The following is a 17,830-nucleotide window of genomic DNA, read 5'->3' on the forward strand; positions in this document are numbered from 1 at the left end:
ACAGCTAATGGCTTTTCTGGCCAAAATCATCCCCGTGCACACCCTGAATTTTCAGTCAATACGTAAAGGTTTAATGGACTGTGAATCTAATCAGCAGTTCTGCTGAAAACTTTGACAGAAGAACAGGTTCCAGTTTCTCTCCTCTACTCCTGCCTTCTGCACAAGGTAAAGGAAGATAAAGTGCAGTTAGAAGCTTAAATTTTTCCACAAATTGATTGGTGAAAAAATGCAAGATGCCCATCAGAACTTATGGCTCATTACCTTGGCTGTTTTTTACTTTTTGATGCAGTGTATCTGTGTCAGATTTGAGATTTGCAAACAAAAAAACAGTATTTAAAGTAGTATTATAAGCATGGGAATGTTCAAGAAGCGACATCTCTCCTGCAGTGAGCAAAGGGGAGGAGAAATAAAAAAAATCTTATCAGCAGCACTACTCAAACACTGCACTGTGGAGCTTATCAGATCACTGACATTCTTACAACTGCAGGAAAAAATATATTGGCAAACTATCACAAGATGCATGAGCTATACAACAGGACGTGCTGGAGTACTAAACCTTGACATATGGGTAGATTATCCCATGTTCCATCGTCTTGACATATGGAAACCATGTTGTCTAAGTCAGGGTAACGGATCTGGAATCCTTCATGACAGCTGATTATTAACTTATCGCCAGTCCTGTATGTCTTGTTATGAACCTCTGCATCTTCAACATGTGGAACAAGGCAATCTGTGACTTCATGAGAAAAAGAAATAGTAACTTAATTAAATAAACATAGCTAGCTATTCAGTAATCAAGCTCTTAAACAGAAGTTAGCATTCAATATAAGTGCTCTGCTTAAATTGTTTGGAAAATACATGCAATTCAGTAAACGTGCCCTTTCCCTTGTAAACCACCATTTTATGAAGTCGGTAGCACTGCAGGAGAAGCTGAGGTGCTACAGTAATGAATCGCTCCCCCAGCCTTTTTAAAACCAACAGAATCAGGAGCCTTTATGAAGACTGTGGTTAATTTTGACCTTCCATTCATCATGTGTGCAAATTACACCCCAAAGTCTGACTATCCCAAGGTTCCACGTGAAGGCAGACTCTGACAGCACTAAGGACAGGACGAAAGAAAAGATAAATACAGATATGGCACGAGGAACACAGAAAAGCTGCAGTTTTAGCAGAGAGACAGATGAAAATCAGGTACATTCACAAGGATTTATCCAGCTCCATTCCACAGAGTTCATTATGAGGATGCCTTCACTTTAAATCTCCTTGATTGTGTTTTAAACCAGATAGTTTTGTGTGCCTGCATTCATATGCCTTTAGAGGATGTGATTTTTAGGGTCCTGAGCAGCATTTCGAGTTCTTGTAGAAGACTCTTAGGAAGGGACTGCAGACCTGAAGTGATATACAGGGATGGGCTCCAGCACCTGTCTGTGACACATTAATCAGACAGTCACAGATCTCACTCTAGGTACCAGTGCCAAAGACACCAAAATACAGAATGAAACTCAGAACACTGAAAGTGGTGTGATGTAGAAAGTGGAAGCAGGAGAAAAATCCCCTGGTAATTCTGAATAATAGAGAAACAAGCCAAGAGGGTATGAGGGAATAGTCTGAGTGACTCAAAGTTCATCCTCATCACAAAGGCAAAGTGAGATGAAACAGAAGACAGGGAAAGATTAAATATTGGGAGAAAAATTTTGTTTGTCTGCCAGCAGTCAATCCATGACAGAGATGGTAATAAAAGTTTCCAGGCATCAAAACCCAGGAAGTATTTCAAACACAAGAAAGACAGAAAAAATATTATAAGTCTGTGTTACGCTGTTTTATTCCCCCAACACTTCTCCTATGAGACAATTATATGCATTTAGGGATACTGTATTTATTAAGGTAAAAAAAAAAAAATCCTTTGAGACTTGCATAGAAGCGAAAGTTTCTGCCATTTTCATGGGTAATTCTCGCTAAAGAGGAAAAGGCAAAGCTAAATTTGTATTTAGCAATTAATTGTTAGCATGCACTAAGCAAAGTGACAGTGACAGCTTGTTTGTTTAGAAGCACAAGTACAAGGAAGATAAACTGTCATTTAGCACAGCACTCACAAACTACCAAGAGCAAATGTATTTCATAGTGTTTTTATTTAGTTAGGCAAACTAAGGTGGGGGTCTATTACTCTGAGACTCCATCAGTAATTTTTACTGACCTGAAGGGGCACAGTACTTCTCCCCTAGTTAAAGCATACTTTGTACCTTCCCATCACAGAGATGTTTCTAAAATACATTGTACTTAGCTAGCTTTTTGGTATGGGGTCAGAGCATGATATTAGTTAAAAATTCTTCCATTTCTCTTTTTATTTTTTAGCTTCTTGGCAGCTGCTGCAGGTGCCTCCTGCTGCTGCTAGCAGGAAGGGCTGGCAGCCTGCCAGGCCAGCAGAGAAACTGCAGCAAGAAGTTTCCTTAGAATTTATTCATTTATAAATGCACAAGTCTGGGAGGATCCATGCCCTAACTAGAAGTTGTAAAATACACTGCCAAGGGTGCAGCCATTACTTTCAAAGATGGAACAGTTTTCTCTCTCTCTATAAAGTTAATCAGCAGAGAAGACAGCGGAGGATGTCCCAAAAGAAATGCCTTGCGCTAAGCCATAAATGCTGTCATGAAGAGGCTGTCCTGGGCACCCCCTGAGGATGGGATGAGAGAGATGGAGAACCTGCTTGGCAGCCAGGCAGCAGGAGGTTGGAGATGGATGCCAGAAGATAACGTCAGTGAACAGCTCCCTCTCTTGCTACAACATCTTTCTGTTGCTACACAAATAAAGGAGGTGTGTGTACACACAGCACAGTAAAACATGAGATTTCACTTTCAAAGTGGGGGAAATTGATTCTGTAACAATGATCTATCACAGTGACTCCATCCCTATTATTCCAAGGAGCAGCTGTAGATGGGATCATTTTAATCGGGTAGATGTTGGCAGAGAACAGCGATAAGTTGCAGACTGCTCCGTCCTCCGCCTGCCACATCCTGGCTGACTTTGATAACAGGCTTATTACAAGCCCCAGCTAAACACCAGACCAATGGACCACAATATTACAGCTCTTTTTCCTGATGCCTTGCAAGCAAATGCTTTCCCACTGGCTGAATTCATATTGTTTAGCACTCAGTCAGGCATAAACTGCAGTAGCCACCTCTCCACAAACAACTGGATTAGCTGGCATGAATTCTGCTTGGAAAAGCCAGGAGGAAGTGACTGAATTTTAAAATGTCCTGTCCTAGAAAATAAACTACTTTATTCTAAGTCCTTCTCAGCAAATCTGTGGAAGCTGCTAAACCATTTAAGGGAATATACAGTCTTTAACCAGCATCAAGCAGCAAAGGCTATGACTTACACTCCTTTCTGGCAGTCTTACATGATCTGCTTATATCTACTGTGTGAGTATTAAAATGAGCCAGCCAAAAGGACACATTTCTTATCTTGCAGGGGCAGAAAGAGGTGGGGTAGAGCCAGCAGGCTCAACAGCCTGACAGGCACAGGGGTTCACCTTGCCCTAACTTTCATGAAGATTTGTACATTAGGAACTCTTGGCTTTAGCAAACCAAGTGTGTCCCCCATCACAGAAGATCAGTGTGACGAAGAAAATTTGTTAAACAGTACAGTTAGAGTGTTTTTCTCAGGTGCCAACCATGCAGAACCTCTCAGAACTGTTCCTTTCAGGCCATGGGGAAGGAAGATCACCCTGCCTCCTCCCAAGAGCACTTGGACCACAACAGCAACTCAGAAGGAAGGCATGACCTAAGACACCATGGAGATAGCCACACCATCCATGGGTACCAGCTGGCCTGGGATGGCTTGTATCTATTGCAGGTGAGCCCTTACCATGCAAAAATCATCCCTGGTCCATGCTAATCCAAGAAGGTGTATGTAGGATTTACTTGGGAGTACTGCTGGATGTTGGTCAAAACCATGTCAAGAACCTTTCCAACACTGTAAGAGCATGAACAATTGAAGAACAGTGTCCCAATCCCTGCTCTGGCACAGTTTTACTATCTGCATGTAAATTCAAAGGCAGAAGTCTGGTAGTCCCATGTATCTCACTGAGGCCAAGTCTCTGAATAAGCCTTGACTACATCGAGTCACACCACTGGCAGGCTGGGAACAGAGAGAAACAGGGAAGAAGGATGAAAGGAGTATGATGAAGAATTGGTTTGATGCAGGCACAGCTCATCTACACTGTGTGCTCTTTAAAGTACACATTTAAGAGCAATATTGTCTCCTGTTTTTTTAAACTAGTGTTAAATCCACAGCACCACGTTATTAGGATTGTTCTGTGGATGGCAAACACAGTATTTTAGTGCATATTAAACAACACTTTATTGTCTTTGCTTGCATTGCAACAGTAAGCTGTGGCCTGGTTACAAATATCACAGAGTGCTCATAACCAGACTTAAGAATCAGCAAACACCAAGCAAGACAGAAAGAGACGGGGAAATAAAAATATTTCAGTCATGTCACAGACTCAGGGACAAAGGCAAAGCAAATGGAGGGCTAAACGTCCTACAGGAAAGCTGTAGCCAAACCATTTACTAGTCCACTACTTTCACTGCAGGTTTATCATCCCTGTCAGTGGGAGAATGAGGCACTGAGAACATCTCCAAGGTGTCTGTCTGCAGAAGCACAGGGAGAGGAGGGCACAGCTCTTCGCTTCGTTGCCATCTCCATGCAGACTGTAAATTTAGATTCAATCTCATAGGAAAGAGCTAGCATTTGTTCCAAGTAGGGCAACAGCCTCAGCAGCCACATTATCACAGTGGGAGAAGATTAGATTAAAGTGTGAACAACATGACATACTGCTCTTAAACAGTAAATACAAAATTCCTACCTCAGAGGTTTGGTATTTATGTGCATAACCGTATTAGAGCTGATGAAAGGTACAGTCACAACATGCTGTAGATCAACGTAAGAACATAACTCCAAGCATACAGATTTTTGACAGGGCATTTATTGGGCACCAAGTCATGCAACTTAATTCTCGTCCTGACACTTAAAATCTCCTGTCTCTTAACGAGAAATGACAGACCTATAAAATCAAATTGATTGGGTGAAGCGCTCCAGGCAAACGTATTAGTTCTAAAATCAATTACATTCTGAAACAGGTTGTTTTGCTTCCTTTGGTAAATAGCATCCATTTGTGATTAGAGATTGTGCTAGTAAACACATAAAGACAATTAAACGTACATAACATATAGACATATAATTATCCTTTGCCGAATCCAAACTCCTGAGGATAAATGAACTCCAAAGTACAGAGTGTTTTTACTGTTCAAGCTCAGCTGGCACTGCCTGACATTTATAGATGCTGGGATGAGAGGCAGGTAGAGCATGCCATAGCCCACAGAGCAGCCAGCCCCTGCTGTAAATGGTAAATGCAGCATAAAGTTTATTTCACCTTGTGATAGGTAATGATGAATGGGAAAACATTAACTTCTCCCTTCTCCAGCAGGTGCCAGAAATTTCAAATATCTTTCTATATATCACTACAGAATTTCTGCAATGAAGACTTTTATGTATGTCATTAGACAGCTGAGAATCACAAACCCTGTAGTAATTCACTCTTAACTCATCTCCAGATGTGCCACGTTCCTACACTGTCCACCTCCCTGCCATGGGCCTCTCTCAATATTCTGCTCCCAGTGTGCAAAAGGATCACTCTAAAAATCACTTAAGCCAAGGCTTAGGCCTCATGGACTGCCACTGAGCCTTTGCTTAGTATTTCTTCTGAATCAGTGGTGCTATTGTGCATTGGAAAGAAGAATTAATGCTGTAATCTAATACCTGAGGTATTATTATAATGTTAATCAGGGAAGTACTTAAGCACTTGCTTCACTAAATCCTAAATCAGGGTCCTACTCTTTGGTCCAAATAATAAGAAGCATTTTTGCATCTGCCTAATTTTGAGCACAGAACTTTAACAAGACTAATCACATAATTACAGTTATGCTCCAGCTTAAGTGCTTTGCTTGATCAGAGCATTGACTAGCAATCCTTTTTAAGCGTTCTGTGCTGGAGAGTAATTATTATCTCTAAAGCAACTGTTGTCACATCATCCATCACATCCTCATCTTCCAATTTCTTTCTTTTTTGAGAACACCTGGCTCGAGTGTTGATCACAATGACATTAGTGGCAATTTTTTGCTGATGGCATTGTGATCAGAAACTTCCTCCGCAGATTTCCACTGGGCTGGAGGGCCTGGGAAGAGGTTTGAATATTCAGTAAAACACATTAATGCTTATTTTAACAACTGCAGTGGATGATACAGGCAACATTTCAAAGATGCACATCAACATTCCTAGTTCCCTGCTGTACTGAAGGAAACAGAATTTCCAAGTATTAAAGCTTTTCCTGGTAGTTCCAATAGCCAGTTTAGACACAGGCTGCTGTCACTCTCTATGTATTTTTTCTTAAATAACCATGAGATGAGAGACAAGGTCATTTATGAAAAGTGGCTGTCACAGAAGAGGGCACAATTTTCATATATAGTTATTTTTAAAGGCAACATGTTGTTCCTTTGAAGCTGACCCATGTGACCATATGATGAGGTGCTATTAGCACCCCTTTGCCTTTACTTCCAGACATCAGCTGTCACCTCACGAGACAGCTCATGACTGTGCTCCTCATGGCTCTGTAGCCCCTGGCCTCACACATGTCCAGGAGAACATCTTTTACCAAAAGCTCTCCTGCCAACAGGCCAGCTGCCTGAAAGCCCACGCACTCCTTACCAGCTGCCTCTGACTACTCTCTCCAATGTCCCACGCACCTCTTTCCCACTGGCCACTGTTTAGGGCTGTTCCCTTCACATGCACATCCCTAGCGTGGTCTTCCCAGGCCGTGCTTGTCCCTGCTGTGGCACATCCCTGTCCTGGCACAGGATTCTCACACCCAGCCCCCCAGGATCACAAACAAGTACCTGCAGTTTTTATAAAGGCTAAGTGATGCATGATCCTATGCAGTAAGTGTGTCTGTGAGCCACATAAGTCTTCAAATACCTCTGAATAAAGTCCATGTATTTACTTGATTTTAAATGGTGAAAGGTAACCTGAAGTAGAATTTATCTCGCTCCACCATGAAGACAATGAGGCAATGGCTAATGTCTTCAGTGGAAAAGTCACAACACTAAAATGTAAACACTTTATTTAACTAACACTTTTCATGTCTCTTGACTTTAATAGCTCTGTTGACCAAAAATAAATCAACAACAAGGACAGGTTATATCTTCAATATACTTGGTGAAATAAATAATTTGTGCTGCTTGGGCATACTTTGGCCAAAATTTACAGTTATAAAATTCAAATTAATCCTGCCTCTAAGACCTAGAAGAAGAAAGCAATGTAACATCCTAAGTATTTAAAACCAAATACAATTTCAAATATACAATAAAAATAAATTGGTTTATGCCATAAGAGTCTGAATTATCTCAGAGTAAACTTCTACCCTGGCTTTAAACTTTTGCAGTTTATGTGCATTTGATTTTGCTACTTGACTTATGCATACATCATAAAATACTGTTGCTTAAAATTCCTGATTAGCAGGAGCAGTAGCATTGGAAATTGATTGTATTATGCTAGTAAAATATTGCAGAAAACAGTATTAAGTGGGCAGCTCTAATAAATAGTTACAGTTAACTTACGATGGAGGTTGGTTTTCCTCTCTGCATCAATTTGTAACTAGTTAAAAGATGATGTTAAATTCTGTTTTCACATTTCTTTATGGCCCTTTCAACACACACAGCCTCTCACGGTACAAGTTTAACTGACAAACGAGGATTATGGATGAAAAATTAAAGTATGTATCCATTAAGACACGGTGAAGTGGAGTCCAGCCTGCTGTGTTCTCTCCAGAGACACACAGACATGGAACATGGACAAGCGAGAAGAACCGACATGGTGAAGAGCTTGAAGAAAACTGACTTACCTTCTTGTAGGCACACAGGTTTATCACTGGGTTTCCAGCTCAGGGAGCCATTAAAGTGTCTCACACAAAGTTTTTTGGAAGTACCATTGAGCCTGTATCCTTCTTGGCAATGGAACCGGACCACCACGCTTTCAAAGAAAACACCTGCGCTGGGCGTCTTGTAGCCATGTTCAGGAGCTCCAGGATCAGCACACGCTTGCAGGTCATCAAACCCTGCACCAGACAAAGGTACAATCAAACTGTGCTCATTTACTCCTCATGCTTTTTCTGTCTTTATCCATTACCTTGATGAGGACCTTGCATCTTCCATATTGATCACAACCAACCCTGCTTGGGCACCAGGTACTCCAGAGCTGGGAGAGGACCCACCCCCAGTTACAGCTGAAATGCTCAGCTGACAGAAGCACTCCTGTCTTTTCATGCAGCTACTGGGGAAGCAAAAGTCAACCACACTCCTTGGTAGCTGCCCTGGATAAAAACAAAGCACTTGACCCAGCCTACCAGTGGGGATTGCTCAGTAATGTATCTGTAATTACTTTTGGGGACTGTGGGATTTTGGAGGTCTCGTGCAGTCACTGGTAAGAATAATAATGTGTCAGAAGCAGAGAGGAAGAGGAAGTAAAGAGGCATAAAACTTAACTGCCATCCAAAGACACAGTAATTGAAACAAGAGAACTGCTAAGTACAGGGATATTTCAAGATGGGAGGGAGATCTGCCACCGGGGAAAGGGACACTGTGACATTGGATGAATGTGACCCCGTTATCACTTTGGCTTGGTTGCCATACCACACTTTCCACTGTTATGGGAGCAATGTATTACTTCATTGACACCAGAAGGGAGTTTGTAAAATCCTTTACCTCTACAAAATTAACCGTAAAATAACAAACTAAACCCCAACAGTTAAATGTGACTGCTCATCACTTTATCAAGCTCATTTCAATGTCTTTTGCAGAAGTGGAAGCTTTTTTTACTGCAAAGCAGCAAAGGTTTAGTGCAGCACTGAACAAGGGCTGCATACAGAAAGAGAAAATAGCTTTGGAACAGGAACAGCAGGGGGGCAATTAATGCCTGCGGGAGGGATGCCTGGAAAATGTGAAAATCATTGCATGGTAGTTTTAATGTTTTGATTTTAAAAGAATAGTATCAGAGAGCCTCAGCTACTTCCTGCATGATAAGATTGAGATGACTCCACGGTGCAGTCAGAGAGAAGGAAGACATTCTAGTAAAGGACTTTTCAAAATAAATCTCCTTTTCCCGAGGCTAAATCATTGCCTCTGCCAAGAGCTTGTTGTGACGCTGTGGCAGCCAAATGGAGAGCACTGAAGGTGATGAAGGGCTCTTGCATTTGAGCACTGGATGTCTCTGCTCAGTCCCCTGGCTGACAGCCTCTAGTGGAGAAGCAGAAGGCCCACACTGAGCCACTGTGTCCCATTACCATTTCCTGCTCCTGTGATCAGAGGCAGGACACACTGTGGAGTCACCAGGGTGGATTGCGCATTCCTGATTTCCAGGTCCTGAGCTGAACTCCACAGCCAGGCTACAATCCCAAGGATGTGACGTGATGGACAGAACCCAGCCTGAATTCCATGACCAACAGTCAGCCTGTGCCCCTCTGTAGTGCTCCAACACCCATGGACCTCCCTCTCCACCAGCATCCCCTCTCCTGGCTGAAACAGCACAAGATCAGCAGAGCAGCTGCTGCTGTGCAGCTTCACTCCTCCATCCAGTGCAGTTTGTCCTGGGAACTGAAGGGTCAGTGCAGTGCCCAAGTCAAACACATCCTTGAATTCCACCCATGCCTGCTCATCTGCCACACATCTCAAGTCCTCCAGTGCAAATTGCCCCAGGCTCTCTGTCACTTGCCAATGGGATGAACAAGGAGAAGCACCGTCATTATGATCATGGGATTACACGCTGTAGGCAACACTTATTAACAGAGAAAGGCTGTCCATTTTTACTGGAGATTAAAAATAAGCTTCTTATGCTTCAGACAGCAAACCCATGTCCTTTAATAATGTCAGCGAAGATCTTAATTATTTCCCATTAAACCAAGGGATAACATGACATTTAGATCAATTTTGTTACTTCAGTAATCTTGGAATTTGCAGTCAGGCGAGGAATATTGCAACCCACCTTGAGATATGTGTCCTTTCTCACAGGCTGCATCAGAGAAAAAAGTACACTACTGCCTACTACTTTGCCTCTGCAACAACATAAAAAAAGGAAAGGTGCTGAGGTCACACACAATTTGCCTGGTAAAAAAAAAAGATGAGCCAAGCTCATTTCTCAGTTTTCATTAAGTCAAATATGCAAAGTTAGAGATTTTGTACCTAAAATCAGCACAAAACCCAAAATGGAAGGCAAGAATGTTTTCTTCCTCGGTGCAGGCTAATTCTGTGACCCTACTGTCACTTTTCTGGTGACCCTTCACAAGCAAAGATTTTCATTCCTCCTAGGGATCCTTTTGCAGTGTATTGGTCTCTCAGGTTTTTTTCTTGAGTGCAGTTAGCAAGCAGACAAATCTATCCCCAAGGGGAATTCCCAATTCTGGAACTGGAACACAAATGGGAAAATTGAATTATGCACCCTCTAGTTTCTACAGAGCCAGCAGCCAGCTTTTATTCAGCTACTGCATAAGAGATGACACATGGACTCGGTACTGGATCACTGCTTCCTGGCTTGTTCCTGAAGCAAGGGAGAAGGAAAAAGCCTCAGGGAAGAGCCAGTTAGGCAGACAGCACATGCAATATGGGAACATCTCATGGTAAAGCCATGAAGGCAAAGCAAACAATGCCCTAATCCCCTCTTTGCTCCATAGGTAGTAACAGTAGATTTGGCCCAAATCCAAGTCCGACTGGAATCAGTGGAAGGCACCTGTATGATGATCCAGATGATCCAGGCACAAAGCAGTGCTTTGGGCTGTGCTTGGGCTGGGAAGGAGGAAGGACACATATGAGGAAGGTGTGGGGAGGCTGCCCCTGAGCTGAGGATCTCCAGTGCACAACAGGCACTGCAGGTGTTCCAAAGGGGCAATTGTCACCACTTAGACGCCAGGAACCGCTCTGATTTTCACCAGGGCTGCTCCTCTCTTGCACAAGAGCTGTGCTGAAATTTCAACAGCTTATTTAGCTGACAGCTAAGTCCATCAGTCTTTTCCAATTTAAGTATAAAACTTCTGGTACAATATTCAAGAACAACAGTGCTCAAACATCCCTGAGAATTGCCATCTTCCAGTTCTTCTTAATGACAGCAGACTTGGACCCTTTACACAATAATCCTTCCCATATAATCTCATCTAGTTAAGCTCCACCCTATCAAAAATTTGTATGTCTTCAATGAGATACAGCTTGGTAATTTTTTCTTTTTCTCACAATCTTTGTTTTCTTTTCTTTTTCAAAACTATACATTTAAGAGCAGCTACTCCAAGTTGTGATACAGTAACTTTGTAATGGTAGGAGTAATCTTACATTATAGATGAGATGCTATAGACATCTTATGCTCCAATCCCTTTAGAACCTGATGAAAAAAGCCAAAAAACTTCTCAGCCAGAGCCACAATAGAAGTCTTTGGAAGAGCAAGACAACCTTTTGGCTGTAATAAAAAGCTGCTATCCTTCAGGAAAAAGGTATATCAAATAAGATAAAAAGTTACTTAGAGCTACAATGGATTCTGTTTCTTGACAAACCTTTCAATGTGCCTTTGGGGAAAAGAAGATTACTGGACTTTTTCTCATGGTTAAAAGGTGGGAAGGGCAACTCATTATCACCATCTACTAGTAAAAATTATACAACACACTTGTTAAATAAAGTAGTAAACTTTCATGTTGCCTACACAGTAAAAATTTAGTAAGGCCAGCAGCCATCTTAATCAATACTGCATCATTAGCAGCAACTTTATGGGATGCTATTGCATGGCTTTAAATCCCTAAAGTAAAGGCTATACAATTACTGCTGGAACTGACTATTTCAGTAATCAACATAGGTTAATACTTGGTCCAGGTGGCAGACTTTCTGTATCACAGCACCTTTAAGGGATATGGTGTAAAATACCATGGACAATAATGTCTTCTTGCAAAGTTAATGAGTACATAAGGTCATCATCACCAACAAAGCATGCAGTTGATACAGAATGTATTTTGGGTTTGGTGTTTACCAACCTACCACATTTCTACTGTTGGACTAACCAGAAAATAGCAATGCTCTTTATTTGGATAACTCTCAAGCAGATTATATGGATGCTTACTTTACCTAAATTACTTGGTATTGTCAGTCAGGTAAAATAATTTAAAATCAATGAGAATATTGAAAAATAAGCAATGCTGTTCTTGGGGTATAAAATAAATCATTGCAAAAAGCTTGATCAGATTGCTCCTAAAATTCTGTCTGCATTGTACATTCTCAAACATAAAACGATTCATCTCATCCCCAATGAAAAACCTGAAATGTTGGAATCCAGGGGAACATTACATATGTGTGATGACAAGAAATCACGATAGCCACAACTGAGCTTCAGACATGCCTAAAAAAAGGCATGAGGTAGAATCCCTCAGTTCATTCCATAAATCTGTTTTTCTCTATTTCTTTTTCTCAGTTTCATGTTTTGTTTTCTTTGTTTCCCTCTTCCCTCACCTCCATATCTTACAGATCCTTGTAAATTTATGGTGCTGGCAAGGTGATTTCTAATCTAGATTTGATGGACTTCTTTGCCCCTAAAGCTGCTATAAAACATTTCAGTGACACACTGATGATGCATGTGAGCTCAGAACTGGCTGCACTCATTCTTAAACAGAGGCATCACTCATTTCGATTTGTTACATACACCCAGTGAATGAGAAGTGACATAAAATGTGCAATAATATTCAAGATAGAGAGTATTTTCAGTGTTTGTCTTCAGCAGGATGGAGAATGGGCTTCTTTTACATCAACACCTGCATTTGGGTTCACTAAATCTGTCTCAACCAGAAGCAGAGGGAGGCAGAGGCTTCACGGAGTGTGGCAGGACCAGACTGCCTGCACGCACATTTTAGAGGGAGTCTGTAAACACTGCAAGAACAGGTTATCTTAGGCCAGCTCTCAGCAGAAAGCCATTCTGGGACTAAAACAAAAGGGCCATGAGTGCAAACATGCCAAGGGCTTGCTTGTCTTGTACAAAGGGAAAGTCGTTTTCATCCCTTTAGGAGTTTCTGCCCTGTTTCTGTGAAAGCCATGCAGGCACAGCGCTGTGTGCCTCCGGCTGTTTTTGCTTCCTTGCTGTTGATGATGTTAATTGAACTATCCATGTACCCCAGGAACAAGAAAAGGAAAGATGTGCTTCAATTAGCATCTAGACTTGGAAGTTAAATTTAATTATAAAGCTATGATTTCATTAGTGAAATGCCTTCTAAAATCCAAACTCTCCTTAATCCCTGAAGGGTCACTAACGCTTAAGCTTCCTTGAGACTTCAGCAGCTTTGTAAAACCCTGCCCTGTTTAAGATGTGAATCACAACCTCCCTTGCTATCCTTGCAGAACACGCTCCCAACTCCCAGCACTGCTGGAAATCCCTCCTCACTTGGCTAAGCCTTGCCCAGGGCAGCCTAACAAGCCACTGGAAGAAACAGAGAAGTTCAAATTACTTTGCAGGAGAAACAGAACAGCAAAACAGACCTCCAAGGGCAGGTGTTTTGCTTAAGTCACAAGCTGATCTATTAAATCAAGAACACCATTAAGCTTCTTTATCCTTCTTATAACACAAGAGCATCATAGCAGAAAAAAGATCAGTGTGCAATGCAGCTCATGAGTGCTAAACTGACCCATATGCAGTAAAAAACGAACATGAAAGCTCTGCATGAAGGGCAACAGACACCAAGAGAAGCAGTTGCTCATTCAAAAGGCTGAATGGCTGACTCATTTGCAATTCCTTGTTTTCCTGATCTTTCATCTCCTCGCAGAGCCCTGGCCTCCCACCTGTGTTCTCTATCCTCCTTCACCACGACCTACCGCCTGCCCTTGCACTCTCCTCAAAGACGGTTGTGCTCCCAAATCTTGCCCACCACCATGTTCACCACCTCCCTTTCTCCTCTTCTCAGTGGGCCCTTGGAAAGGGGCAGTCACTCACAGGTGCTCCTAAGGGTGACCATCAGCTCAACCTTAAAATCCCTACCCAGGTATGACAAGTCCCTGGGCATTTTTGTGCTAAAACAAACTGGCATCTCCCTAGAAAGCCCAAGAATTGCTGCTCCCTCCAGGGTGGGTACAGGGGAAGGACTGTGAGGAGCCATAAGCAGGACAAAGTATCCTCAGAGGACAAAATGGATTCTTCTAGGAACCACCCAGGAACTGCTCCTGCCTGGGAACACCAGCAGGGAGAAAGGAGCACAAGCTGCAGCGCCAGCAGGGCAGGTTCCTGGGCGCTGCATAGACGACTGCAGATGTAATAACAGCATCTTTATTTCAGGGGTCACGCCTCCAATTAGTTACTCCAATTACCATTCAACACTCATGGCTGACAGCACACCCTGGCTGGTGCCTGACCAGTGTCATACAGCAGGGAACAAGCTGAATTTCCTATCCATGGAAACCATCACCAGTTTTAATTTTGAATGTGAACCTTGATGCAGGATTCTTTTACTGCCTTGACAGCAGGCTAATACACAAGGAAAAACCACTTAAAATTGCTGGAAAAGGAAGGTGATTCAGAATACAATCAGCAAAGCTCTTCAGTAAACCCACAGCAAACTAAAAACATGCATTTGTTTCTTCTGGAAAAGGAGTTTCTTCTAATTAACATCTTAAACTGCACAGGCCTATCCCTTTAATCACAACTTCTCACAATTAATATAGCTATGTCATCTTCGTAAATAAGCCATTTAATTTATAATGCAAGAAGCACTTGTTACTTCCAGGCTTTTGTAATACAACAAGTCTGACTGCATAATTTATGAACCCTTATGAAATGTCATGTGCTGCTCTGTGATCTGCTGAACTTACCATCACTTAAATGAAAAACAAAAGGCAGAAAGCAAATTTGCTGCTGGTTCTGTTGACAGAGCTCACTTCTTCTGTGTTTTTGTTACAGAAAGTTACCATGGCTATCCTGGGATATAATTCAGGGTGAAAAAAGCCAATTTACCACACAATAAATCCCAAAACCTCCTCCCAGCTCCTAAACTCTTAAACTGGATATTTACTTTTCCAATAAAGGCATTGAAAATTATAAAACTGGTACTCTGAGGCCTAGACTGGGGTAAGCTCAAATCAAGTATTAGGAAAAAAAATTAAAAACCTGAAGACAAAGTTTGGTCAGCTTTCTGCAAATATAGGGTGAATATTTTCTGAATCTACATTTACTCACCCAGTTCAGTTTAATGACTAGTTCTAGTCAAGCTGGAAACTCCACCAGTAAAAAAGTATAAAATCAGAGAGGTTTTTTCCTATTCTCTGAAAAAGAAGTATGTGAGAATAAATTACTTCTTCAATTTCCAACAATATTTCATGTTTCTAAGTTAATTTAAAATACTAAATGTGCTTAAATAAGCTTATCTGTGTGCATATTTATTATCCTTAAGGTAATTTAAACTGCTTTTAAAAGGTTCTTCTTGGAAATGGTAGTTCCACATTTCTTTTCAGAACCTTGAACATTTATGAATTCTAATTTCTATTTTATTTATTCTAGTTTCTATTTAATTTACTTATTCTAATTTCTATCTATAAAAGTTCTAAACATGGTTTGACAAGGATGACTAATTTTTGAAACAATCCAGTTATAAAAAATAATCAAACACCACCTTTTACCATAGCAAAAACAGGAATGCAGTAAATGCACACTAAGCTCTCTATATGCTTCAGTAAATGGGCAAATACCTAACATCCTCCTATTCCTTTTGCTGATAAGGCACTGTAATAAAGATGATATTTGCCAATGTGTATTTGTGGACTGGTGACCCATAAGCACCATCATAAGGAATTAAATATGTACAAATCCAGAACATAAAATATTAAGACATCACTTTTGCCAAGATTTTCTTTTTACTGATTTAAATGAATAAGTGAGCTCATTACTTGGATTTAAACCAACCATCCCTATTTCTGTTTTCATCCTCAGATGTAACATTTCATATATTAACTGTCTAAGGATTTCATTAGAGTTGCAATACTGTCAATGCGGGAATCCAGCCTTAGGTCACTAAACTGGATTAATATCAACATAGAAAGGCCACTAATAAAAATGTAACAAATAAAATAAAACAATATTTCCATAATTTCAAGAATGTTATGGGTCTCCTGTGTTTTTCAAAGAGCAGTATCTAAGTATTGTTGTTTATCTGTCCCATATTTTTAGCACTCTGGAAAAAAATAATTACCATTAGTTAGTTTAAACAATCTTAGTCTAGACAGGCAACCCTTAGGAAATATAGCAAAAAAAACCCATAAAAAATGAATCATAAGCTAGTTACTATAACAATACTTCTTCTAGACCAATAGCATATAATATTATTCATCACAGCAAATCCAAAGTGATGAAATGTCACACTGTTCAGCAGAGATGCTTGTTTCTGTAAGATGCCGGAATCAAATACTCAGGGGTATGAGTTGGGGGGTTGATATTTATGCTCTCATCAGCTACAGGCTTCCCTAGATAACTCTATATTTTTATTGTATACCACAGTATGGTAATCCAAGCATTTTTTGCTTTTCAGCTGTGCTGTATAAATGGATTTTATACTTTCCCAAGACCAGGCAGAACTGGATATGGGGACAATCAGGATTAATGTGTGAATATCATAATATTAAACTTTTAAATGAAGTACACACTAGAGAAGACTGAGAGACAGGGGATTTAACAAGCTGGTACATACTAAAACAGGAGAGCAGACAGACACTGTTTCCAGCTTTTGCACTGATTTCTTATCACAAATCCTCTGGTGCTGCTGGGTACTCTGACAGCTCTTATGCCCTACGGTGATTTTTCCCTATATGCACCTACCCATGAAACCACGGCCTTCCCTCTTAAACAGCGACCTCATCACAGCCATACATTTTTTATTCGCCTTTTCCTCTGTATATGTTTTACTTGCAGGTACTTATTTACTTAGCCTCACAAAGCTGGGATATTACTTACCTACAGGTCTAGAAGATGTAAAGGAAGACGTGGTGGCCTTGTGGGTTCACCAGGTATTTCCCACATGAGGACTGACATTGCACCTTCCACATTTGCTTCAGATCACCCTGCAAAGCATTTCTACTCAAGCAAAGCTTTTAGAAAGCAAGCAGATAATATCCACTGGGAAAAAAAAATAATACCCTTATTGATTTTGGTCCTAATCTGGACCCAAGGAGAACCGATTTTCTTCTATATTGAAAAGTTCCTGTATGCTTCCGTGTTCTGCTAGTACTGTTAGCATAAAACACAGCTTTTACTCTGTTTCTCTTCATGAGAATGCATTTTCTGAAGAAAAATGGAACATAATCATCTTGCTCTTTTCCAAGTATGTGATAAACCCTAAAATTGTACAGGAAGGCAGCAGGAATCTGGCTGGGCACTAATAATGAAGTATTGTCATCATATCCACTTTTAACTTAAATTAATCATTATAGTGCTCTGTCCTGTGAGTTATTCTGTCCATATTGAGAATACTGGAAAAATCAGAGGGAGGTCAAGATGATGCAAACACATTTTTCTTCCCTTCCTTTTCAATTCATAATTGTGTTACACTTGATCCTTGTGTGCCCATTTTCCTCATCAAGTCCTTCCAAGGAACTCTCAATGGATAGAAAGCGATGGGAGGCTGCTCACAGCATCAGAACAAGCAACTCAGAGCAAAGTCACAGAAGAGACAGTGAGCAAGATGGAAACATTTATAATTAAAATGCTGTGCAATTACACAGCCACC

General features: G+C 40.9%; 1 protein-coding gene across 2 annotated transcripts in view; it reads right to left on the minus strand.

Annotated features, from left to right (window-relative positions):
- Positions 1-17,830, minus strand: part of SUSD4 (sushi domain containing 4) — an 88,254-nt gene that overhangs the window by 39,245 nt on the left and 31,179 nt on the right. The window contains exons 1-3 of one of the 2 annotated variants that reach the window (XR_009277203.1): positions 8,242-8,369; positions 7,958-8,170; positions 557-736 (exon numbers count right to left, since the gene is read on the minus strand). Coding sequence is in view for 1 of the 2 variants with exons in the window: in XM_058835272.1 (XP_058691255.1) it covers positions 557-736; positions 7,958-8,170 (393 nt within the window). In the remaining variant the exon portion in view is untranslated. Of the gene's footprint in view, positions 1-556; positions 737-7,957; positions 8,171-8,241; positions 8,370-17,830 lie in introns of those variants that run through there. The other variant, XM_058835272.1, reaches the window with a different exon arrangement.

Source organism: Poecile atricapillus, chromosome 3 (genome assembly GCF_030490865.1).
Source record: "Poecile atricapillus isolate bPoeAtr1 chromosome 3, bPoeAtr1.hap1, whole genome shotgun sequence".
In the NCBI taxonomy this organism is placed as follows: Eukaryota; Metazoa; Chordata; class Aves; order Passeriformes; family Paridae; genus Poecile; species Poecile atricapillus.